Genomic DNA, 21,674 nt, shown 5'->3' with positions numbered 1-21,674 from the left:
ACATATTTGGATGCTGGGTCTTTAGAAGTAAAGAAACAGAAAAAGACTCTAATAGCATTGAACAACAAAAGCTGTGAATTATCTTAATATATGGCATTACCATGATGTATACACATATTCACCTTTATTATACATACAAAAGTTAATCTTGAATTAAATACTTAGTTTTAAAATTCAAGAAGTACTCGAATACAAATAAAGCTACTTAATTCTATGGCTACTCAAAAAAGTACACAAAAGCTCCTCCATTACGGTTACTTGAGTTACTTTGCAACTTTGATACTTAGAAACAGTGATGCTTGGATCACTTGCTGTTATCATCCTGAACCAAAACATCATTTGAAAACTCTGTTTCATGAACACCTACAGTGGGGAAAATCAGTATTGAACACGTCTACTTTTTTCTCATTACATTTATTTCCAAATTTCTACCAGACATTGGTATTAACTCAAATAATCCACACATGAAAAAAAATCACAACGTTCAGGTCCATAAATAATGATTATGTGGAATTAAGTACGATAACACAGGAAAAAAGTATTGAACACACCATGGAAGAGCTGTATACTTTGGCAGTAAGATGGTCAGAAGAGTACTCAAGGAGCCAAGGACCACCCTGAAAGTGCTTCAGAAAGACTTGAAGGCAGCAGGTACAATTGTTACAGAGAAAACAATAGGCAGTGTACTCCACTGCCATTGCCTCTATGGACGCTCAGCCCGCAAGACTCCATTCCTCAAGAAAAGGCATGTTGAAGCTGGTCTAAAGTTTGCTAAACAGTATCTTGACAAGCCTGTAGAATACTGGGAGAATGTTGTCTGGTCAGATGAGACCAAAATTGCACTTTTCGACTGTCATACTACATACCATGTTTGGAGGAGAAATGGCACTGCACATCACCCAAAAACACTACACCAACAGTGAAGTTTGGAGGTGGAAGCATCATGGCATGGGGTTGTTTCTCATCTCATGGTGTTGGCAAACTCCACATAATTGACGGAGCAATGAATGGAGCCATGTACGGGGAAATTCTTGATATGAACTTGCTGCCATCCACCAGGATGATGAAGATGAGATGTGGCTGGACCTTCCAGCAGGACAAGGATCCAAAGCACACGGCAAAGTTGACTCTCAAATGGTTTCAAAAAAAGAAACTCAATCTGTTAGAATGGCCTGGTCAATCACCTGACTTAAATCCAACTGAACATTTGTGGAAAGAACTAAAGAAAAGGGTTCACCAGAGGGCACCAAAGAATATTCCAGATTTAAAGACAATCTGTGCAGAGGAATGGGCCAAAATCACACCTGAGCAGTGTGGGCCATTAGTTCAAACATACAAGAAGCTTCTGGAAGCTGTCACTGCAAACAAAGGCTTCTCCACTAAGTATTAGATATGTCTCAGTTAGCGTGTTCAATACTTTTTTCCTGTGTTATTGAACTTAATTCCACATAATCATTATTTATGGACCTGAACGTTGTGATTTCTTTTCATGTGTGGTTTATTTGAGTTAATACCAATGTCTGGTAGAAATTTTGTTTGAATTGCATCTTTGTAAATAAATGTGATGAGAAAAAAGTCGACATTTTCGGTACTTATTTTTCCCACTGTATATCCCTGCTTCTCTCTTTGAGCCTGAATGATCCAGGAGGTTTTCAAGCTGTTTGTAAAGGAACAGTTGAGTTCAGAGTGAGTTTCTGTCAGCCAGCCTTACATCCAGGAACAGCTCAGGACCTCGTAACACAGCTTTCAAGCAAGCTGGTGTTATATGCTGAACATTTACATGTTTACATGAGCAGATTTAACATTGCAACAAGATTGTGTTATTGAAACACATGATGAAAGCTGCAGTGGCTCAGTATTATGAGACTATTCATCCATCTTCTGATTCCTTGGAGTAAAAGTTACTATTTGGAGATGTGTAACTGAAGATGATTCTGCTGAGCTCTCAGTGTTCTTCCAGCGCTGCCTGCTCCTTTTAGATTTATGACTCGTGTGGCTGCTCCATCCCTCTAATCGACACTTTATCTGGTCCAGCATATGCTCACGTTTCTCTTTGTGCACAGCAAGTGACCTGAAATATGATCTGTCCAGTGCCGTGCTGACTCATTGCCTCTATGATACAAAACTGTCCCATAAACTTCCTGGTGCTATCAGATGAAGAGTACGAGCGGTGTGTTACGTATGACTTATATTACGAGTTCTCGTTCAGATTTATCATCCAGCCTTAATCTGAGGGGACAGTTTGAAATTGGGAGGCAGGGATTTACATTGTGAACTGAGATTAATCCTACCCATCTTTTTCTCCCTCTTGTCTTTGCTTTCTGATCCAGAGTAACGAGATGCTGGAGCTGCAGAGGAGCAGGATGAGGGAGGAGATAAAGGAGTACAAGTTCAGGGAGACCCGGCTGCTCCAGGATTACACCGAGCTGGAGGAGGAGAACATCACGCTGCAGAAACTGGTGTCCACGCTCAAGCAGAGCCAGGTCTGGATTAACACCTTTGACTGGATACATTTAAATATCCTAACTGATTGCACAGTGCTCACACACTCTGTCCCATAGAGAACAGTCATCACTGTAAACATTAGACATCAGCCTCAGTCTCAGTTTATATAAATGAGTCACTTAGTCCAGAGTGTGAGATTTCCTCACTTCCAGGATTTTCTTTGTCAAACTCTCATCCAGCTGTTTGTCATCCTTCATTCCCCAATGGTACTCAAGTCTCTGTATCCATCTACATACAGTTTTACTGTCTGGATTGGCTTTAGTCAAAATTTCTAATCCCTGCTCTGGCTGGAGTAGATTAAGGTCATTTGTCAACACGAAATCTCTCTTGTGATGTGCTCATGCTGCTGGTCTTACTGTAAAGTAAGACACTGTAAAGCCAGCTACACACTAGATGACTTTTTTATCGGGTCAGATTTAAAAACCCTGGAACACATGAGGGAAGTCAGATCCATTTTCACCCAAAAATCCTCTGAACACACACCAGATGATTTCATATAACCACTAGACCACAAACTAAGGTATGCTCACACCGGCAAACCAAACCGTGCCTTACTTAATCACGGTTGCCCCCCGTTACCCCGCCAGTGATCACACTACTCCAATTTAGACTAGACTTTAGACACTCACACACATCTAGCCTACGTCATCTTGAAGCATGTGTTAACACAAAGCGTGAGTCAGCACATTGAGACACAGAGTCCTTCTACTTTAGAGACATTCTGACTGATGTTACATTGTTTTGGTCAGACACAGCCTTCTCACATCCCCCTATTGTTCAAATTGATTGTTGAGAGGTGCCGTCGCAGAGATCATGGATCATATGTGCTGTCTGCATGCTTGTGCTCGTGCATGAAGTGAATGGTGTGGATGCCCACCTCTTTGAGGACATGGTCACTCTGGCAAATTGTAGCATGCTTAGGCACACTTTAACCCTAAAGCCCAGTTCATTTAGCCAGTGTGACCACAAGCATGCTGTGCTTGAGCATGATTCACTTCTCTGCTTTGGTACGCTTCAGAGAGGTGGGCTTCAGCACATTTCACTTCATGCACGAGCACAAGCACACGGACAGCATGTATGATCCATGACGTATGATTGCCGCGACTGCTCCTCTCAATGATCATTTTGAACAAAGTGGGGTCTCTTAGTCTCTAAAGTTGTAGCAGTGCTCTCTGTGTCTCATTGTGCTGACTCTGATGGGATGGTGCTTTGTGTAAACGGACGCTTCACGTTGGTAGGCCTTGCATGTATGTGAAGTCTGGTCCATATTGGAGTATTGTGACCGTTGGCCGTACTCTCCTGTGGGGGGAACAGCACAGCGGGGGGAAATCGTGACCGTGTACAGCACTGTTTGAATGGTCAGTGTGATTACGTCTTGAAGCGTACCAAAGCAGAGAAGTGAATTGTGCTTAGGCACGGTCACACTGGCCAAACGATCTGGGCTTTAGGGTTGAAGCGTGCTTGAGCAGGATACGGTTTGCCAGTGTGACCAGGTCCTTCGAAATTACAGCCCATAGAAACTCACATGACCAAACATGACTTTCATAGATAAACAAGGCAATCAGTGTCATAACACATCAAATGAAAAAAAAATCTGGGTAAACAAAGCCACAAGCTTGTCTTTTTTCCATTGAGTCATTTAGCTTCAGGGACACTTGTTGTTTACGCTCATCTGCAGAAACCTTAAAAATCAACTACATCCAGTCGGTGGTTATTCCCAGTCTGAGCCTTTCATTGGTCAAGGGTTCGTAACCTGTCTGACTTTTAATTGTTTACATGAACCTGTGTGTTTAATATTTAAGATTCCAGTTTGGGGAAGCAGTAAGGTTTTCAAACTGAAACTTCACACTTTTTTGACAAAAAATTGGTTACGATAGGCCCCAAATCAACCCTGCTGGAGACAAATTGGACACTGAGTTTGTCTTAAAATGATCCAGTGTGGGCTCCTTGAAGTGTCATGTTTATAAAAAGTAGAGTTGAGAGCTTCCTTTAACTTTTTGTTCATCAAAATTCAAATTTTGAATAATGTTTTAAAGGTGCAGTGTTTGGTATTTAACAGCTTTGATCAAGACACACCTGGGAGAAAATAAATATAATGATTATAAGTTTGTTTTGATTAATGTATCAAACTCCCTATCTCCAAGAATCATTTTTTCTTGTTGTAAGATCGTGTAATAAATACAACAGTAATAAAGATTGTGAGAGGTATATACACCAGCTATAAATGAACATCATAACTAGTTTTAAAAAGAGAAATTAAATACAAGATTAACCTAACTTAGATATGTTAACTGAAAGTAAGAAATGTCATATATTAAAATTATGATTACATGATTTTACAATTTTGAAGAACAAAACACTTTTGTTGTACATTTGAAGTGTTTCACTTTCTACGGAAGCCCTTAGAGGCCATGAATTTATGAATTTATGAAATATATTTTCTCCATTTTCTCAAGACTATGAGTTAATTTCAGTTGTTTTCTCAAGAGCTCAACTTACTTTTCTTGTTATCTTGGTTTCACCTCTCTGACTTTATACTTTTATTATATTTCTCCTCTATTTTTTCTTTATTTTTCTTTTGGAGCTTGATCTGATGTTAGATCTAGATAAACTTTTTATCAGGATTTATGATCTGTAGTTTCATAAACCTCTGACCTTTTTCTGCTCTTCTGGTCTCCTCTTCCTCCTCCTCCTCACTCTGCCTCTCCTCAGGTGGAGTACGAGGGGCTGAAGCATGAGATCAAGGTTCTGGAGGAAGAGACAGTCCTCCTCAACAGCCAGCTGGAGGACGCGTTGCGCCTGAAGGACATCTCTCAGAGTCAGCTGGAAGAGGCTCTGGATGCCCTGAAGACTGAGCGTGAGCAGAAGAACAATCTGAGGAAGGAGCTGGCCCATCACATCAGCCTGAGTGATAGCGTGTACGGGGCGGGGGCCCATCTGGCGCTCACAGTCACCGGGGTCGAGGGCCTCAAGTTCCCCGAGGAGACAAATGGAACAAACGGAACCAACGGCACTGCCATCCCTGCTGCTAACGGCAACAACGAGGACAGCAACCGCCGCAATGGCCATCTCCATGCTGGCACGGGATTGGCTAAGATTAACGGGGAGTTCAGATCAGGCAGGAAAGGAGACGGCCTGCACCCTGTGCCGGACCTCTTCAGTGAGCTCAATCTGTCCGAGATGCAGAAGCTGAAACAGCAGCTGCTACAGGTGGGTCATCATCATCATCACCATCATCATCATCAAAAGGCCTCAGTGTAGATCAGTTAAACCCACAGGTTTTAAACCACCCCTCAGGTCAAACCACTGGATAGACTCACAGCGTGCCTTTTCATTTCTAAAGGTCAGGGATGATGCAGTTTCAACACAATGTGTGAAATAAAGTTCCTGTGCGTAAAATCTATAAAAACTATAAAAATGCTTTGAAGTTGCTGCTGGAGTCAAGGAAAATTCCTGCAGACTGATGACAAAAAGCTGCTCACAGCACAGGGGAAAAGGGCTGCATTGATTCTCAGCTTACCCACAGCACATTGTAGATTTCAGTGTGGGAACTGAAGCAAAAGTAAGCCTCTGTAGTCTGTGGTTGCAGCATTAATCTCAGTTTGCCAGTGGTGTCAGCAAGGGTGATCACAAGGTGGTGATAATTTGGTAACCAGAGGAGAAAAGGAGAGAACAAGATACTGCGTATTTCACATTAATGCACACAAAAAGCAGAAATGACATCTACTCACATGCACATAAATCACAGTGACAGAGCACACACCTTAAAGGTACACAGCAGAGCCTCTGTCCACACCAGTATGGTCAGTTTATCAGTGTCATGTGGAAGCTGTGCTCCAGTGTAGTGCTGAGTGTAAATCTTGGAAAAGAACAAAGAGTCCTGCAGTGGAAACATGGGCTGTACATTTGCGTGTTGCATAGGGAGCACTGTCAGTGTGATTAGTGTCCAACAGGCACAGGGAGCAGATGCAGAGATAAGACCCAGACAATGGCTGCGCTGAAAATGTAATAAGTTGACCTCACTCAAAAATGTTATGGAAACTCATTGCCTCAAAAAAAAAAAAAAAAGTTATGTCAACCTAAATGACAGGTTAATACAACTAGATTAGTCTGAACACGCAAAAACCTTCCTTACATATTTTTTTTAAGTTAATGCAACTTAGGTCATGCTTCGTGATCAACCAATTTTTCCCTTTTTGCACTCTAAAGGGATACACTCTACTCACTGAAATCTGTGTAATATTTTACACTTAATAATACTGAGTAAATCTAAAAGCTGTGAAATCATTAAATTTTTGTTATGGATTAAGGAAAGGGGAAGACCAAAGATGAAGCAGATCTGAACAACTAAATTAAATACAATATTAAAGTACTGCAGGGTCCCATATCCACAGCGTTCTCTCCTCACTCACGGTTACAAACGCTGTTGCAAAAAAAATCAGGTCTAATGTCATAACTTTAGAAACTGTGAGTGAGGAGGGAAAGCAGTAGATATGAGACCCTGCTGTACAATATTGTTCCTCAGGGGGCACAGGTTGTCTGTGCACCACGGCACTGACTGGTGGTCTGTGTTCCATGGCACAGGGGTCTTGTCTTTTTATCTTCTGCAGTGTGCCTAATGGTTAATATTTTAACAGATGAAATGTTGGAATGGACTATGCCATTTTGACCAATTGTGAACTGTAGTATAAAGGAATATACATATTTTGCAGTTAACTTTCAATAACGGGGACAACGTTTTAAGCACAGACAGCCAATCCATGCTGTGACGCACCAACAAACAGTCCATGCCATGTAAAGCACAGAGAACCTGTGCCACCGCTGCACACATTGAAGTACAGCAGGGTCTCATATCCACCATTCGGAAATAATTACTTTCCGAAAACCATTTTCATAAAAAAATAAAGAAGCAGGGTTTCTTTTAGTTTACAGAGAATATATCATTGAAAAGTCTAAAAACTTTTGGTTAGTTTGACTATTTGGATATATATATAAGGTGGTGAAATAAATCAAATTACAAATCACCTGATTTGTATTAATCTATTTTTATTAGTCCAGCTTAAACAATTATTTGTAAAAAAGTAAAGGTATTTTTTGTGTAAGTTGGACCAATAGTTTGTTTTCTCTTTCAGTGTATGTGGACTTGCCCACTAATTTCCCGGAAATGAATAAAGCAGCAAGTAGATCAGGGTTTCTTTGTGCATGTGTGAAATGATCAAATAAAAAAATGTTGCTGAAAACTTTATTTTTCTATGTTGAACCAACTCAGAAAAATTAAGTTTCCCAACTTTTTCAACTTCTAGTTACCATTACTTGTTTAAAATGAGTGTTAATAACATTTTGATGAAAAGTGAGCTGGGTTCACTTATTGTTTTTATTAAAGTCAGTGTTGTGTTTTACAGTGTGATTATTCCTGATTTGCTGTAGAAGTAAGGTCACAGAAATAGTTCAGCAGAAAAGCATTATTGTTTTTTACCCTGTGGTAAGAAAAATTCGTGTAAACAGAAGAAAGAGTGAAGGAACAATTTTTCATTCAGTCCCAATCACACTGAGTCATTTTGCTGTAAACTCGATATAAAACCACACAGGAGTAACACACACAGTGTGTTAAAGGACATAAAATCAAACGTGGATTAGATTTGTGCTGAGATCTGGTTAAGTCATCACTGCACATTTCTCCCTCTCTGAGCTCCTGAGGGAAATACTAAATTAGATTAGTGGTTGCTTCATCATCACTGAGAGTTTCTCTGGAAAAACAATTACTCTCCAATTGCTTTCCTTTTCCAGTTGATTGTTCTGGGATTGATCTAAACTCCAGCAGCATCAGGCATGTAATCACCAGGTTGTCTGATTTTTAATCAGTATTTTTTGTGAATATGGAGAAAATTCACACTTCCACATTTGGTATCTCTTCAAGCTCTACAAATTGATACATTCAGGTTATTATAAGTTAATGAGTATGTATGTTCACAAGTATTTTCTGTCCCAACCCATGGGGTTCTGACTGATTAGAATCAAGTATTTAACCCTGTGGGTAATTAAAAAAAAATGGGGTGATAAGATTTTTGAAACCTTTCTGTTTCTTAAGTATCCTGAAGCAATTCTTGTTACCTGTTTCTGTGTGCTGAAGGAGGAATGAGCCAACCACCCAAGCCACAATGAAACAGGGTGTAAACATGTTTATTTCTGCTGTAATAATTGGCTTTTTGTCTTGGTGTGTATGTGGATTTCTGTGTTTCTGCTATCAGTCTCAAGTGGTCACTTGATGAACTGCAGTTTTTAGCTCTTTGGCATGGGCCTCATATTTTAAGATGAGCTTGATTACTTAATTTTTGTTTATGTAAAATACTTTAAAGAGGTGGTATTATGTTCCCCAAGCATTAGACATGGACATAAAGCAACAATTCTGGATGTTGATACTAAACCTGCAGATTTTCAAACCTCAATATTCATATGTTCACAAGATCTTCACAAGATCTCCACAAGACTTGTTAAATTGATGAGGTCATCACATAAGGATCTCCTAACTCCTGATGACATGCTTGGGGGGTGGGCCTGAAACACCAATGTCTGCCTATAGCTCTGTACCCCCATGCTGGCCAATCTGAGGAAAGTGGGTTTATGGAGCAGAAGGTCTTAAAGAGACAGCAGCTAAAACAAAGCATTTCAGACAGTGGCTGAAATAAGGATTCACTAGAACACCAGTGTGAGACAAAAAAAAGTTTTTTTAAAAGATGTAATTCATGTAAAGCAACTACAGAGGCGCCAGAGAGAAACTATAAAGTACTATTAATATTTTTTTTATCTTTCTTTGTTTAGAGAAATCTCTAAAATTTGCCTTGCTCTTAATACTTTTATGGTTTTTACTATTGTTGCTTTGTCTTCTTTGTTTTCTTCATCTTGCACAGTTTTGTGTATTAATTTTGATTTTTCTATATTTATATATGCAAGGCTTTCTTTTTCTTTTTTTCATTCATTTCCCTTTTTTTAAATTCATCTATTTATTTTCAGAGCCTAAAAAAGCACAGTATCCTCTCTCCTGTTTGCACATGCAAACATTGGTTTTGAACCACTGCTCTGACTTCTATTCAAGTGTCTACCATTAAACACACGTGGATCAGGTCTCTGTTTGTGGTTATAGCACGTGCCCCATGTGGAGAAGCTGTAGACCTCACCACTGGTTCAACTCTTGACCTTGACAATGTGTTCTCTCTACTCTCCACACTATCTGTCTCCCTCTCAGCTGTGCTATCAATAAATGGAGCATTGTATCTTCTGTGCTTTCTCATGAAGTTGTGCATCCTGTGTCCTACAGGTGGAGCGTGAGAAAGCAGGACTGCTCATGAACCTGCAGGAGTCTCAGATACAGCTGCAGCACACGCAGGGTGCCCTGACCGAGCAGAGCGAGCGTGTCCATCGCCTCACCGAGCGCGTCAACACCATGAAATGTCTGAACGGAGACAAAGAGCTGGATGACCTGCAGGAGAGTGAGAAACCTGATGGTGGCTCCATATCACCCCCAACCAATGGCCACCATGACCCTGACATCCACGGGTTTGAGATCCTGGAGTGTAAGTACAAGGTGGCGGTGACAGAGGTGATCGACCTGAAGGCCGAGCTCAAGGTCCTGAAGGAGAAGTACAACCAGGCTGTGGAGGGGCAGGGAGACGGTCTCAGTGATGACAGGGCCCAGGCTCTGACTGAGCAGGTTAGTCATGGTCCCACGCAGCACGTGTTTGTCTCTGCATGATCAGCAGCACCTTGTTTATCAGACATTACCTCCACTTCATTCTGTGACGTTGCTTCATTCCAAGCAGGTAAGTCATCTGGAGCGAAGTTATCGTGAGAGCAGGGAGAGGGTGGCCAGCCTGGAGGCAGAGCTGCGAGCAGCCACGAGCATGTCCACAGAGAGTCAGGGTATGCTGAACGCCGCGCAGGACGAGCTGGTCACCTTCAGCGAGGAGCTGGCTCAGCTCTACCACCACGTCTGTCTGTGCAACAACGAGACACCAAACCGGGTCATGCTGGACTACTACCGCCAGAGCCGCGTGACACGGAGCGGCAGCCTGAAGGGCTCAGACGACCCACGTGCCCTGCTCTCACCTCGCCTGGCACGGCGCCTCGCTGCAGCAGCCGCGGCCTGCTCCTCCGACGCCCCTCGCAGTCCCATGGACTCCCCATCCAAAGACGCCCATCACAATGACACAGCGACCAGCACAGCAGACTCATCGTCCTGTCACAGCAGCCCCACGCGCAACCCTCCAGGCTCCCCATCCATCAGCATCTCGCCATGCCCATCTCCAGTGCCCTCAGAGGCGGGCGGAGACCTGCGCAAGGAGCCCATGAACATCTACAACCTGAACGCCATCATCAGAGACCAGATCAAACACCTGCAGAGGGCTGTGGACCGCTCGCTGCAGCTGTCCAGGCAGAGGGCTGCAGCCAGGGAGCTGGCTCCGATGCTGGACAAGGACAAGGAGCTGTGCATGGAAGAGATCCTCAAGCTGAAGTCTCTGCTCAGCACCAAGAGGGAGCAGATCGCCACTCTCAGGCTGGTGCTGAAGGCCAACAAGCAGGTCACCAGTTCATCTCCCTTCTACTTAAATGTGTTTTTGTGTGTCAGTGATGTAACCAGGCGGTAATCTGAGTCAGGTGTAAAGTCTAATCCAGCTTTTTATCCACATTGCAGACGGCAGAGGTTGCTCTGGCAAACTTGAAGAGCAAGTATGAGAATGAAAAGGCCATGGTGACAGAGACCATGATGAAGCTGAGGAACGAGCTGAAGGCTTTGAAGGAAGATGCTGCCACCTTCTCGTCTCTCAGAGCCATGTTTGCCACAAGGTGGGAGGAAATATGACACCACTGAGTAGGCCTGTGTGATATATTGATAAAGATATATAGCGTCAAATAATTTTTTCCCCATAAAAATATGAGACATGGTTGATAGAATTTCCATAAAATTCATTGGTTCATGTTTTGACAGATGTATGCTTAGCCAATCATATCTGAAGGAGGAGATGCAAATATAATAATTTAGAGCTCGCAGAGTGATTAATCAAACCTCAAAGTGTTGGTGGTCGCTGTTTTGCGTCTATATTTAGTATGTTAGAAAGGCAGGCGCAAACTGGCACAGCGTCACAAACTGAGGCGGAGGTCATTGTGGCATGGAGGTGCAATGAAAGATGAGGGCGAGAATGTTTTGTGTGTGCATCAACATGGTTGGATTGTCAGAAATGAAAACAGCAAAAACATATCGTCTTTCCAACATCACCATTTATGAGCTTTGATTTTTTTTTTAACTGGGGCTTTGTGTTTTTGCTGGCTGTGCTGGTCTCCACCCGTGTGTAATGAACGTTTAGAGAGCGCAGGAGATGAACCTCCCTCTTTTTTTTTTTCAGCTGGTGGCTAAATCCTCATTTAAAGAGGGCAGTTTGCTCCTGTTATCAGTAGAGAAAGCAGTCTGAGTATATCACCTGTAACACTCTCACTAATAACACAGTAAAGGAGATGTTCCTGTTTTATTTCTCCAAAGCATTTGTGTAATGTTCTCTAGTACAGCTCGTCATGTTCAACCTCTGACAAAAAATAAACCAAGTCAAAAATAACTTTCAGACATCTTTACAACTCATTTATGAGTGACGGAGCATTTAAGCTTGACAACATAGTTATTTGATTTATATTATGGTTAATATTGATATCAACTGATATGAAAAATTATCCTGATAGGATTTTTCCTCATATCGCCCAGCCCTACCACTGAGTGCTCAAACCAGCCACAGAGAATTTCATGTCTGAACTCAATCTTCCTCCCCCTGCAGATGTGATGAGTATGTCACACAGCTGGATGAGATGCAGAGGCAGCTGGCAGCAGCAGAGGATGAGAAGAAGACGCTGAACTCTCTCCTCCGGATGGCCATCCAGCAGAAGCTGGCCCTGACTCAGCGGCTGGAGGATCTGGAGTTTGACCATGAGCAGACCCACAGGGGCCGCGGGGCTAAAGTGCCCAAAATAAAAAGCAGCCCGCCCAAAGTAAGTCCACGAGGTGCTCTCACAGCTCCCTCTAGCCCCACTAGACTTCACAGTCCCTCCATCTTCACCACCCACGCCCTGAACTCCTCCCTGACCCTCCATAGTCCTGCGTCCATGTCTCTGTGGACCCCAGACACAATCCAGAACTCAACTCTGACTCACATCAGTCACCCTAATCTGTCTCTGAGCACTCAGCCCATCATGATAGATCCTGAAAGTCTCACGGTAAAGTTCAGACCAAGGATTCATTCTAGACAGGATGCAGGTCATCTTAGCCCGTCTCGCAGCACATGTAGATCTTCCTCGGTTTCTCCTCATCTCCGGAGAAAGCTGTGATTCAGACATAAGTCTGCGCTCTCAGTGAAAACATCGGCTTTACACAGTTACCTTCAGGTTCAGGTGGGACACAGGGTGGAGGAATAACTGATTTCACATATTTAAGATTAAGACACAGAAACGCTCAGGGCGATGGAGCTGCAAACAACATCCTGAAAACATCCTGAAAACTGCATTTAGCAGCTGTTAATGTTTGTTAGTAAAAGTAAAAGTTGGCCTGCGTGATCATCTTTCTCAGCCTCTGTAAAAGATGACATCATGTACTACCCTCAAAGAGTGATGGGAAGTGTCTCAGGATGAAAAAAATAACAACCAAAAACTGATGCTTCTGCTTTAGCACAGACACAGCACCCCCCTGTGGCAGACACTATACTTAACATGTACATTTTTAAACTTTTTTGTTGTTGTAATATATTGTATATAAATTCTATTAAATGGTTATAGAGATGAAAACTTATCATCTATTACACTTTGTTGAATAATTAATTAAGCTATATCATGCATGTCTTATTTCGTAAAATCCAAAGTTTAGTCAAAAATCATCCAACAGGCTTTGAGTGTGTAACCAGTCCAACCTCCTCTCTGTGCCCTGACCTCCTCTTTGATGGACTTTCTAAACCTCCTCTTACCTCATATGTAGCATGAGAATCAAAACAAGACAAAAATCTCACATTTTCCTGTTTCTGCCAGTAGATGGCAGTGTCTGCAAACATTTCCCCTCTCTGCATATCAAATGATGTTTGCCCTCTTGCTCTTATCCTACCTCAGATATCTCTGATTGTGTACAATCAAACCAGCTTCAGTAACATTTGAGATGTGGGCTGAGTTGGAGCAGCAGGTGTTGAGGAGTTGAGTGGGATGGGATTGTAGAGCGTCAGCCCTGATGTGTCTGTTTCTCTCTTTGTTTGCTGCACAAATCAACACTGAATGTTGGATTTAGAAGAGTGTGTGTGTTTTAACTGTGTATCTGTCTCCTCCTGTGTTGATTGCTGTGCAGAAACTGGTCAAATGAGGCTTCTAACAAGAGTATAACTGGCGTGCAGCACATTCAGCTATTTCTGTTTATTTTTCCTGCTTTGTCTGCTAATGTGCTCACATTTCTCTACTCACTCACTCTTCTCGCAGGCTTCTTACATTCATTCACATCCCAAAACACAGATTTCAAGAGAATCAAGTCAAACTACAGCGGATAAATCCATAGCACGTAGATAATGTTTGTTTCAGTGAGGCTGAGTGAGGTAGTTGTTAATCGTAAGGAGATCCCTGTCAGCTCGGCCCCTTTGTGATGAAACCAGGCAGAGAACTGTCATCCACTGTACGTTGGGGCAACTTCATGACATAATTTAGCTAATCTGAAAAAAAACTTCTTATATCAGTGTGAGTTCAATCCTAAACTAGGATTAGTGGACTGCAAGTGGAGGAATATATGTGTGTTGTGTCCATAGATAGTGCAACAACAAATGGGCAAAGAAAAGCGTTGAAACAATTAACTTTAACTTTAATTTATTTATAGAGCACTTTAAATACAATCATAGTTTGTGCCAAAGTGCTTTACGGCAGGAAAAACTGGAATGGAGCACACTACGAGACAGATTAAAAGATAGCATAAAAATAAATAAAATAAAAAAAGAAGATTAGCGAGGCAGAACACGTTTTTGTACAGACAGTACAAACACAATGAACACAAACTCTGAGCTGTTACTGGATGGAGAGCCCGGACAACCACAGACAACAGCTGCAACAGCCAACAACATACACTCAGACAGACAGGCACAGATGCATACATTCACACAAATAATTACTCAAAAAAAGGTTAGTTAAAAATTTGCAACCTGATTCAGATAAAATACATCTAAATTTATACATAATTAACTTACGAGAAGGCAAGAGAATAGAAGTACATTTTTAGGTGTGTTTTTTTTTAAACAGTCCACAGAGCTGGCAGGTTTAATGTGAAATGGGAGGTTGTTCCACAGCCTCAGAAAAGCTGTCTCCAAAAGCTTTTTTTGAGACCTTGGTACAGGAAGAAGACCTTGATGTGATGATCTGAGGAGCCTTGCTGTATTGTATGATGATATTAGTTCAATTCTGAATTCAACACATGTTTGGAAATGATCAACTCACATGGTAAAACTCACCCAGAATGCAGTGTTTTTTAATCCAGCCTCAGTGTTCCAGGACAAAGGGGCTGAGCTGACCAGCATCTACAGATCATACACGTAACTCAACCCACTTGATAAATGATAGATGTCTCTTTAAATCACAACATGCTGTAAACACCTTTTATCAACAAGGATCAGATTGGTGCTTAAGGTAAAAACAGAGTGAGAGCCCTGAACCAGTTGTACCCTCACTGTCGCTAACAAGGCCCCGATGTTTGTCCCCTGTGTCTTTCTGTCTTGCTGTCTAACCCAGAGTGTGAAAACTCTGTATATCTGTCTAATTTATCAGTTTCTTGTAGATTGTCAGCAGCCTGCTGCCTCAGTATCGTCACTCTCCCCACAACTAAGGCGAGGGAGAGCCTCCCGAGCCCGCAGGTAACCAGCTGTAGCAACTGCTAGAAGTAGGCTCATCCACATTTCTCTTTCACTTTCTTTCTTTCTTTCTTTCTTTCTTTCTTTCTTTCTTTCTTTCTTTCTTTCTTTCTTTCTTTCTTTCTGTCTTTCTTTCTTTCTGTCTTTCGTTCTTTCTTTCTTTCATTTTTATTTTCTAACTCTTACTGTCATTTTATCCTCTAATTCTTTCTTTTATTTTCTCTCTTTTCCCTTACTTTCATTTTTTTCTCTATATCTTTCTTTCTTACTTTCTTAATTTGATTTCATTTCTAATGCTTTCATTTTCCTTTTTTCTTCCTTAGTTTTATTTTCTTCTCTATCACTTTCTTTTGTTTTTGTTTTTCTTTCTTTCTTTCTTTCTTTCTTTCTTTCTTTCTTTCTTTCTTTCTTTCTTTCTGTCTTTCTTTCTTTCTTTCTTTTATTTTTATTTTCTAACTCTTACTGTCATTTTATCCTCTAATTCTTTCTTTTATTTTCTCTCTTTTCCCTTACTTTCATTTTTTTCTCTATATCTTTCTTTCTTACTTACTTAATTTGATTTCATTTTCTAATGCTTTCATTTTCATTTTTACTTCCTTAGTTTTTTTTTCTTCTCTATCACTTTCTTTTGTTTTTGTCTTTCTTTCTTTCTTTCTTTCTTTCTTTCTTTCTTTCTTCCACTCACAGCAAAATCACTGATCATTAATCCTAAATTTATTTTTTTATTTATCTTTAAACTCTTAAAGTTTTGCACTCTGTTATCTGCACAAAGAAAGATTATCCGCATGCTCTCAGCTTTAAAAAACTTTGATTTTCAATGGAGGAGAGTTTTGTTTAGCAGAAATAATAAGTAACTTCTTAATGTTGAAAGAAATGCAGGAACTGTTTATCACTTTGCACGCACACTTTTCACACAGCAGCTTAATTGTTAAAGGATCTGTTTGCTTTTAGTGAGTGAACTACAAAAAAATATGTCATTACGTCACATTGGACATAATACAAACTTTCTCCATGACATATGGCTTTAGAAGCATCACATCCAACAATGCTAGTACGCCAGTAGCTAATTAGCATCACTGTTATCTTTAAAAAGACTTCGCTTTTACTTTGAGGGAGGTCTAGTTCATTGAATCTATATTTAGACCGGGCACCCAGTTGTCTTTATATAGCCTAATGGACTGAAATGTCCATGGAAGACAACTTGGAAACTGCTGACAGATCTGAGACTGTGTTTGGTTTAGTTTTGTCTTACCCAGCTGTCCTCTCTAACTCTGTTTTGTTTGGTAGTTTTCCTCACCAGATACTTGGTCTGGAAGTTTGATATAAACTGCTCCTCCCTTGTCTCTGGCATGGTTGAGGGGAAAAGTTTGACTTTGGGGAAAACAAGCACAGACAAGAATCAAATCACCCTTGTGTTGCAGCATGTTAGCTTAGCATCAAACCTGGCTCCTTGACAATAAAACACACGCTGAACACATGGAATCCTGTTTGGGTGACATTTACACACACATCATGTGAAACAAAACAGTATGGTGTTAAATTCTGAATTGTTCCCTGGTTGGAAGCGGCCTCTTCTGAGTTTCTACAAGAAACCTGGCAGGGCTAGCTCATTCACACTGTTTGTGCTAAGCTAAGCTAACTGGCTGTTTAAAAGATTTTGAATTGTACAGCCAGACATCAGAGTTACATCTTAAATTAAAATGCTGTCAGTATTCCCTTGAGAAAAACTTTTCCTAGAAGAAAACCATGTCATTATTTTCTCTTCACGTTACATTTCAGTTTGTTGTTTAGCTCTAACCTCTTCTCTTCCATCGTCTCTTCCTCTCTGTTGAACTCGTAGATAACCAGTCTTTATTCTCTTCTCCTGTCTTTCTGCGTTCTTACAGTCCTAAATTATTGGCAGACCACACAGTCCTGTTGAGAAGTAGCCTCCTCTCCCCCTGCGACCCTCGTAACTGTCTGGCCCAGCAGCCTCAGCCCCCCTAACCCTCACCTCTAACCCCCCTGCTCCAGCTGCTGGGTCCTGGTCTCGGCCTGGTAGGAGCCCTGCAGAGACAAAGACGCTATAGACCCGGGGGGCCCCCTCGGATTTATCCCCACCCAGCCAGCCTTGCAGTCTAACCTGGTGCTTTCTGGACTCTGTGACCCCCTCAGCAGGCCTCCTGGTTACCTGGGTCGCAGAAGAAGAGCAGGACTCTCTCTTCTTCTCTGGAAACAAAGGAACTGAGGTGCAAACAACCAGAGTGACAAATCAGGGGATTCTTTTCCCTTTGTTGTATAACTATTTATGAATTATTTATTTACTCTATTGATTATTTATTTACACATTGATTTGTGAATCTTTTTGAGCTATTTATTACAGGAATGTTTTCTCTCTGTTGTTTGTCAATTTTGAAGATTCAAAATCAAGATGAAATCGTGCAAACAGGTGTTTCACTGCTGTGGTGATGGAGACTTCAAGTCTTTTAGGTTGGGTTTTAAATGAACAACAGTATACCAACATTAATCTGCTAGATCCTGACAGTATGATCATCAAAAACATGAATGCTGTTTTCACATAGGAGTGTTAGCAGACTGGAGAGACTAATGAAGGCACACATGATCTTACAGACACAGTGGTGATGCTGTGGTGGTGATGGGTGGATTTCAGCTACCTTTCTAACGTCTCTACTTTTTCTTTAGATGCTTGTGTTTTTTATACAGAGATATTATTTGCAACTCATGTGCTTACAGAATACTTTATACCTCCTATAATTTATATTTATTGTTACAGCAGACTCTAGTGACATGGTGGATTCTGTTTTGTAGCTCAGATCTCTGCAGACTGGGTTAGACGAGAGGCTGAGTGTTTGAGAGCAGGACTGGGGTGTTTTATTTTATATTTTGCCTTTTGAATTGCACAGGTTTCAGTGACCATGGAGTGAACTGACCTCCAGCCTTTAAACATCAGTTTAAACCAGAGGATCCCCAAAAGGTGTGCCTCCTCTAGAGTTCTCCTCTCTGCCATTTCAGCATTGTATTCTCATTGTAAAGACCTTTGAGTGTGATAGTCACCACCCCAGGAAACTGCTCTTATCGTTCCTCCTGCAGTGACAGATATCTCAATCATTCCGATACCAGATGCTTCACTTGTATGTCATCATGAAACCTCTGTGTCAATCTGCCTCTACCTGCTTCCTCCAGTCAGTATGCAATACTGTCCAAGCACAATAATGCACTATACATTGAAGCAATACATAATCTGCGGTTAAATTAAACATAAATCTCTGAATCATTTCTGTGGCAGTGAACTAACCAGCAGGCTGACAGCACCACAGAGGAGCACGAGTGTCCAAGATAAAGACTGCTTTGTTCACACATGAGGTGGAGGATGTTTGTTGCATAATGAAGACCCTCCTCTTTGTCTTTGTACCCCCATGATGTCTGTAATGTAACTAAACTTCAGAATCAGATAAACAGAATCTACAGACCCAGTGAATTGTTGTGATGACGAATGAAAGCATTTCTTTCTCTTCAGCGATGTTCGATGGGCCCTTTCTGTTCTGTGTGTACATATGTAGGGTCTGTCTCTGTTAGCAGTCCCCATCTGCAGCCACTGAGTGAAGACAATGGTCCAACAGTAGCTCCTGAACCCGTGCAGGCTCATTGGTGAGCTAACGCTAGTGGTTTGTTTGCACAACATAGCGATGGATGAAGAGAGACTAACTCGATAAAGGGAAAAAAACATGGTTTGAAATCAGTGATAGTGATGGATGTGATGGTTTCTCCTCAATTTAAACATCTTTAATTGGTTTCACAAGTAAAATAAAGACCTGCTCTTTGATTTGTATTTGACTTTGTTGGTGTCTGTTTCTCAATCTCATTGTTCTGCATACGTTAAGTCTCTTTAGCCTCATGCAGCCCTTCGACTCTTTGGCAGTGGCTTCCTGTAGCTTTAGATAAATATGATTAATATAAAGAGTTTAATGTTTTCTTAAAATGGGTATTAATGATGAAATTGACACTTAACAAAATCATGATAATCCTCAACCTAACCATGAACACACTAAACCTTAGTTCTATTAGCGCTTGCCGTAACACTGCACATACTAACACTAAACCTGAACAAACCCTTACTCTAAACACACTAACCCCAAACCTAATCCTTAACATGAGGGATGCACAATAATATTGGTCCATTATCGGTATCGGCCGATATTGCCTTAAAAATGAAATATCAGATATCAGCCAACACACTGATATCCACACATAAAATAATGCACTATGGCACACTTGATTAAAAGCTGCTGCTGATATGTTTTGTATTTTTTATTGCTTGCCCCTCTGTTACTCAGCGTCCGTAGCTCATAGAAAATATGGAGTGTAGAAGAAACCCACCCACTTATTTAAGTTCTGATCAGGGACTGAAGCTGGATGTAGTTTTTGGGCATTTTGTGATTTTGTTTGCACAGTTCAGACAGAGTGGTCACTTATTTGGCTCTTGTTTTGAGTTAAACATAAGTTTAAGCAGCAGTCTGTAAGGTACATGAAGCTGACTGATTTAGGTGCATTTACAGTCAAAGAGTAAACCATTTTATTTATTTTGGTTTTAATTGTTGTAAAGTTGCACTTTTTACATGTTCCCTGTGAAAAGAGGTTAAATTTACTAACTCTGTCAATTGTATAATTGGTCAAATTTGCCCTGGTTGTGGGTGATGTTATAAATGTCTCAGGAAGAGCATTATCCAAGTTATAAGTAGAATGTACCTTTTTATATAATTTGGTTTGAAAGTGATTGTCATGAACAAATATGCAGTATTAAGTATTTTTCTTATTTTTTCACAAGAGATGAATAATACATCATGGTGGTGCAAAATGCACGTAATGAATAATACACAATTGGCTGAATGTGTTGTAGAATATCCGCATATCGGATATCAGCAAAAAATCCATTACCATGCATCCCTACCAAACATACTAACCCCAAACCTACAAATAACAACCCTGACCCTACTCGCGCTAATCCCAGCCCAGCACATTATAACCCTAACCCTAAACAAACTAATCCAACCCTGACACTAAAAGAAATCATGATTTTACAGTTTGTTGAACTAAATCTTTATCCCATCTGGCAATAAAGCCTGCCACCGCTCTACTTCACCTCCTACAATCTCAACAGCCCACTAACTTTCCATGCACCTGTGGATAACCTCAAGTTTTACAGCCCTGGTAAGATAACTACATCTACAAAAAGACAAATCTGGAAGAAAATACAGATTTATATTCTGTGTGAATGGATTCATTAAACTGACAATGTACCGGCTCAACATACATGCTTGATGGTGAGAAATTAGCAGATAATAAAAAAATGATGAGTAAAGCCACATTATCAGTACAGGTTATGTTATCAAGCTCAGGTCTTCTTTTTGTAGTTCTTCAATTCCATAAATTCAAAAAACTTCTTGTTTGGATAATTATTAAATAAATTATTAACATATTTGACCACAGAAAAAAAAAATAGACAAAAAAAAAATAATAGCATCAAAACACAACAATATCAAATATAATGGAAGTATCTGCAGAGGGGCTTCTGATTGGACGAACCGAAATAACATCTTTCTGACAAGAAGGACAAACTTTGTCCCACATTAATTTCAAAATGTAAATGCCACACTGTGATATGATTCAAACTTAGTGTTTTTCATTGGAAAATATATTAAGTACAGGGCATTGGAAAACAGTAACAATAAGTTGTGTTAAAGAAAAAAATTGGCCAAGGAGAAGAGTGATATTGCACATGTATGCGTATTTAACTTTGTAATTAATTTATTGCACTGAATAATATTATTTTCCTGTGGGCTTTCTTATTTCAAGACACTATAATCCATCAGTCAAGCAGGTGACCTTGTCTTGACAAGTTTCTTTAAACAAGATGTAATATTTTAAAAATTAGAAATAAGTTAATTAATAAATTAGTCTCTCATTAATTTTCTCTGAACTGTAGCTTTGTTTAGAATAATATTTTTTATCATGACAAGACAAATTTTGTGATCTAAAATCCTATGATGTTTAATATTACACGTTTATACCCAATTTCTGACTTTCAGCCAGAGGTTAAAGAAGAAGAAGAAGAAGAAGAAGAAGAAGAAGAAGAAGAAGAAGAAGAAGAAGAAGAAGAAGAAGAAGTTAAACTATAAATTGACCTGTTCATAAAAATTAGCATTTAAATGTAGTAAAACAAATTATGAGAACGATAAATGTTTATTTGTGCAACAAAACGGATTTAAATAA

General features: G+C 40.5%; 1 protein-coding gene across 3 annotated transcripts in view; it reads left to right on the top strand.

Moving 5' to 3' along the window:
• The window catches only part of bicd1a (bicaudal D homolog 1a), a 70,136-nt gene extending 50,922 nt beyond the window's left edge, over positions 1–19,214 (top strand). Inside the window, exons 3-10 of one of the 3 annotated variants that reach the window (XM_074677541.1) lie at positions 2,331–2,483; positions 5,218–5,715; positions 9,821–10,213; positions 10,323–11,081; positions 11,195–11,346; positions 12,324–12,534; positions 15,332–15,407; positions 17,291–19,214. In XM_074677541.1, the coding sequence (XP_074533642.1) occupies positions 2,331–2,483; positions 5,218–5,715; positions 9,821–10,213; positions 10,323–11,081; positions 11,195–11,346; positions 12,324–12,534; positions 15,332–15,379 (2,214 nt within the window). In that variant the 3' untranslated portion in view covers positions 15,380–15,407; positions 17,291–19,214. Of the gene's footprint in view, positions 1–2,330; positions 2,484–5,217; positions 5,716–9,820; positions 10,214–10,322; positions 11,082–11,194; positions 11,347–12,323; positions 12,535–15,321; positions 15,408–17,290 lie in introns of all 3 variants that reach the window. The other 2 variants (XM_074677540.1, XM_074677542.1) reach the window with 2 other exon arrangements.
• The last annotated feature ends 2,460 nt before the right edge of the window (positions 19,215–21,674 follow it).

The sequence above is a fragment of the Halichoeres trimaculatus genome, unplaced genomic scaffold (genome assembly GCF_033239565.1).
Source record: "Halichoeres trimaculatus isolate MK-OKI-2021-1 unplaced genomic scaffold, fHalTri1.1 fHalTri1_scaffold_10, whole genome shotgun sequence".
NCBI classification, from domain to species: domain Eukaryota; kingdom Metazoa; phylum Chordata; class Actinopteri; order Labriformes; family Labridae; genus Halichoeres; species Halichoeres trimaculatus.
Note: the sequence above shows the minus strand (reverse complement) of the source record. Positions and strands in the feature narration are given on the sequence as shown.